The following is a 5,046-nucleotide window of genomic DNA, read 5'->3' on the forward strand; positions in this document are numbered from 1 at the left end:
ACTGTTTACTGATCCTGGGAGAGTAACGTTAGACTAAAATGCCGGCAGTTCTGACTCACGTAAGTACGTTTTAATTTAAAGGATTTGACAGTGATGATTCAAACGCGAGTTTTGGGCAGTAGAGTAACACTTGTTGTTTGTCATTTCTCCGATCACAAATGCAGACATGGTTTTATGTTTACGCGGCGCGATGCAACGCAACGCGTAAAAAGACAGTATAAGTCATTATAATCCGTAATTATGTCCCCACTGCATGCAACAAATGCCTCGTTTGTAATGGGTTTTCATGTTTTTTTTTTCGTCGCTCAGGCCGGGACAAGGCATCAACAGTATGGTGAGGGCCGTAACATTTACGTCACACGCTTGAGGTATTCGGCCAATCACAATGCACTAGATAGCTGGCCAATCAGAGCACACCTCGCTTTTCAGACCGATGAGCTTTGTAAAAATCGACGCGTTTCAAAAAGGCGGGGCATAGAGGAGAAACAATAATGTACAGTTACAGTATGTGGAAAATGTGTTTTTTGAACTTGAAACATAAACAGTTTATTACACCAAATACACAAAATAATGTTCTTTTTAGCAGCATCATATGGACCCTTTAATTACTACAAACTCATTTATACATTTTTGTTCAATCTGCTTGCACCTCACTGATGGTTAGGTTTAAGGGTGGACCAGCTTACTCTTTCTTCTAAAAAATCATTTCCGTATGAATCACATTGTACGTATTCATATGAAATCACCACCTTGTTAAATAGTTATACTTTCCCATGAGATCTGCTTGGGTAATTGAGTAACTTATTGTGTTAACCAATGACGTTTTTGCTTATTGAACTGTTGCTGCTTCTCTCAGAGCAATAGATGGTATAGTGACATTCCCAAATGTCCTGTGTGCTTGAACAAATCAGTTGAGTGAATAATTCAATGACTCATTCAAGACAGCCTATACTTTACTACCATATAGAAACGGAAAACACTATGTGATTAAGTAGTGTATTCAACAAGTATTCATAGACAGTATTCAGAAAACAGTAGGTGAAAAGTACCAGGATGATCTACTACTTTCGGACACTTTACAACCCATGAGGCCATGGGAGAGAAGTTGTGTGACAGCGTAAATAAAAGACAAGATATTCTATAGGGGTGTAAAACGCTTGGCATGCCAGCATTCAACTGGCCTACTGCTTCATGCTTCACAAAGAACAATATAACACTTTCTCAACCACTAGTCTTCTCAGCTCCTTACACTGGCTGTAGTCATTTTACAACCTTCACTCCCTCTACCAGCATCTGCTATTTGTCCTCTGGAGTGCATTCAAAATGCTTCAGCTTGACTTGTCTTTAACCTGGAATTCTCTCCTGTTATGCCTCTGTTGCCTGCCAATACGACACCGTTTCTGACTTTTACACTACTGCCAGTGGCCTGACGCCCACTACCAGCATAGCCATTACTGTCAAAACAGCAGATTTTTCAATACAAAGGCACAAAGGAGCATAGCTTTTAGAGTTATCTTCTCCTCCATCCACATTCACCTTTCATAAATCCAAAAATATTTAAATTGAGTGAGGTCTGAAACTCACAGACCCCTGGAAATGCTTCTATTTAGCATTTTTCTAGTTTAACACAACTCTTTTCAATCAAGTTCGAATCTGAAAAACCTCTTGATCCACGTTATCCAGCATAACGAAAATGCTCCAAAGAGTATCTTGTGCTTCAGTGGAAGCAGGAACATTGGACGTTTTGTACAAATATGCACCAATATAGTCGGTGTCACAAATTTGCTTATTTGATTAAGGCACTAAAATGCTGCAGCTTTTAGCTGCCTGTTTCGGTAATTTCCATTTGCATGATACATGCACGTTGTGATCACTTTAGAAAGAAAGCTTCTCTTATGGACATACATAATATAAATGTAATTTCACGAATATTGTGTTTTGCTATCAGGTTATTTCACGTAAATGCATTTTAAATGACACAGGCATAAGGAAAGCCTCTACAGTCACGTTATTTGCGGGGATATTATATTGCTGTAGACAAAAATGCTCTCTACAGGAACCTGAATGGAATCAGACGTCAGGGACTTGAACTGATTCCTCCAGTAAGGAAAACTGGTGTTGTGCCTTCAGGCTATAGACACTTAATTGAGATTCCCATCTCACTTGTGTTAAGTGTTAACTGTATGGCACGGCCATTTGTAAATTCTATGGATCTGGCTTCCGGTCTCATCTGCGTATTAATAATATTATATTATTATAATTATTAGCAGTATGCATTATGTATTATAATGTATTATATTATTATAATAATTATTATTATATTATTATAATTATTTGCTATTATTTTAGCAGTTCACATAATGTCATGTTTGTTTAATTGTCTCTTAAAGCACATACTTGACTGTCTGAACCTTGCAGGAATGCTTGCATCACTTGTCCAGTAAATTAAATTGGCCCCATTTAAATAGCCACCTTGACCCACTGAACAACTGTAAAAACCTTTGCCTTGCAGTGCAGGTCTGTGTTAAGAGGGTGGGCCAATGCATGTGTGAGTTATGTGGGTGAGAGAGTTTGTGCGTGTTGCAGCAGTGCACACAGCTCTGGAGGTTATTTTGAAAGTGACCCCCTCACTGCCGCGGACTGCTCACAGCTGTCGGGAACCATGACACAAGATGACGGATACGGTTGTCGTAGAGGGACAAGTCAGACTTCGAGAGGGGAAAAAGGTGGTTAAAAGCAACGCAAACTACTTTTACTGTATCTTTCAATGTTATTCAAAAACTTATATTTTTGTTTGTTTGTATATACGAACAGTATTTTTGATTGTTGTTTTGTTTCCCTGCGATTATAGTGGAAAAACAGATGGGTGATTCTTCGGAAACCTTCGCCGGTTGCAGGTAAATACGCAGAAAACTTTTTTACGCTGCTGTTTAAGTGTTGAGATGATAAAATATTAATCAAAATGGCTGTTTTTGTTCCATAAACGTACTTTCTGCTTAGCAAATACCTGACATATCGCTGTCACGCTTGTTTTTTTCCCGTGACGGTATGTGAGGTATGGTCGTTATGAGCGATATTGGAATGACACTCTCGATGCACGTGTCGCGATGTCGCAATTCACTCTGGCTCGAGCTGTTTTTAGGACCAACAGGTACAATGTAAACTTCAAAAGTATAGTACAAAAAGTTTTTGTGTTTATATCCGAGACCGTGGCTAGTTGTCACAAGAGCTATCACTGACGTTTTCCAGTTAAACAAATGTGTATACAAATCTATAGTTTTGTATGTTGGTTTCAAACTTTTAGCGAATTCTGTTCTTTAAGCTAAAATCCAACAAACCAATACCATCATATTTTTGCCATAGCGTATGTTGACCCATGCATTTTAACATTTATTAATGCCATTTGTATAGGGAACGCAATAACTCCATATAAGCAGCACAATAAAAACACCTTACTTTTTCCATTTTTGTTCTTTCATTCATTATTTTGTTTTTCATAATTGTTTTACTTATTATACTTGCTTTCAATTTAGTGTATTGTAGTGACAGGTTTTGTTGTTAGAATGGATCCAACGTGTTGTTCAATAAACTTTTTCCTGGGTACACTCTAAAAAATGCTGGGTTGTTTCAACCCAACATTGGGTCAAATATGGACTAACCCAGCTGTTGGGTTAAATTTTTTAATGTAATTTTTAACCCAAAAGTTGGGTGTGTCCATATTTGACCCAAAGTTGGGTTGAAACAACCCAGCATTTTTTAGAGTGTAATAATAGTAGAAATGTTCAAAAGTATTTTGGTAAATAGAACTTAAAGGTATGCATCTATACATTTTGAAAATAAACTTCCCTTGAGAAATATTCACAGTCTGGAGATAAAAGCATGACAACTATCTTTGGCCTCCTCTATGATATGCATCAGCATTCCCAGTGCAAGTCATACACTTACATAACTTCTTTAGGTGAACTTGGCTAGCGGATAGGTCATTTGTGGATCCCTGTCGCCTGAAGCTGTCATTGTTTATTAGGTTAGTCTCCAGTTGCTTTCATGGATCACTGTCTTTTGATGTGTGTTATGACAGCTGCTTGACTCCTCGCATACTGTTTTAGAAGTCTGGTGATGTAGAGGTTTATTCTCTTGTACAGAAGTGTAAAAACAAAACATCACCACATTTTCAAAACTACCAAAAAGTGGAGGCGTTTTAGAGACAATAGCTTGATGCTGTCACACAATGCAACACTAGTTTATGGAAAGATACAGTTTATATTTCATGGCTCGGTAATTGCGTCTGATGTATCTGTTATTTTGTCAGTTGTAATTCCTGATGATTATGCAAATTATGACATCAACTGCTGCAATTGTAGTGCAAACACAGTATTGAAATGAAAAGAAAAAGTACACTTTTTATTGCCTTAAAGAAATAGCATCTGAATGATTTTATTTTACATGAATGGTACCATGGTACATTCATGGTATTAGATGGTACTTACACCATGGCACTGAATGATTTTGTGTACAGTGATATTTATATGGAACTCCAAAGATGATACTGTCACAGTAAACATCCAAAAATCATGGTATTGCCACTGTAATTTTTGGTAGTTTTTGTTACTCTGAGATGCATTTCTGATGAATCTGTAATCTTGACTCTGTCTCAGACTGCCTGACCTTGCTGGTGTATAAGGAGCGTGGAGAGAAGAGTAAAGGACAGCGGGAGAGGAATCAGGCCACGCTGAGGGATATCTGTGGACTGGAGGCTCTTCAGGGGTTTGATGGAGTGAATTACGTGCTCAGTCTGCTCTGCCTGAGCCAGTCTGTCATGCTGGGCTTCGACAACAAAGTGTCTCTTCTGGCCTGGGATGCTCGTATCCGCTACAGCCTTGGAGAGGGTGAGAGAAGAGCGTGTGTGTGTGTGAACACTGATCAGATGAAAATGACCATTAGTTAAAATTCTGTCATTATTTACTCATCCTTATATCGTTCCAAACCTGCATGCTGTTATTTTTTTGTGGATCACAAAATTACTTTTTTTTTTTTTTTTTTGAAAAA

General features: G+C 38.0%; 1 protein-coding gene across 1 annotated transcript in view; it reads left to right on the plus strand.

Annotated features, from left to right (window-relative positions):
- Positions 1-2,648: 2,648 nt before the first annotated feature.
- LOC107679881 (protein Dok-7-like) overlaps positions 2,649-5,046 on the plus strand; it is a 24,839-nt gene continuing 22,441 nt past the window's right edge. The window contains exons 1-3 of the mRNA XM_016475599.1: positions 2,649-2,726; positions 2,852-2,897; positions 4,656-4,886. Coding sequence (XP_016331085.1) covers positions 2,673-2,726; positions 2,852-2,897; positions 4,656-4,886 — 331 coding nt within the window. The 5' untranslated portion in view covers positions 2,649-2,672. The remainder of the gene's footprint in view (positions 2,727-2,851; positions 2,898-4,655; positions 4,887-5,046) is intronic.

The sequence above is a fragment of the Sinocyclocheilus anshuiensis genome, unplaced genomic scaffold, assembly GCF_001515605.1.
Source record: "Sinocyclocheilus anshuiensis isolate Anshui unplaced genomic scaffold, SAMN03320099.WGS_v1.1 scaffold788, whole genome shotgun sequence".
NCBI classification, from domain to species: domain Eukaryota; kingdom Metazoa; phylum Chordata; class Actinopteri; order Cypriniformes; family Cyprinidae; genus Sinocyclocheilus; species Sinocyclocheilus anshuiensis.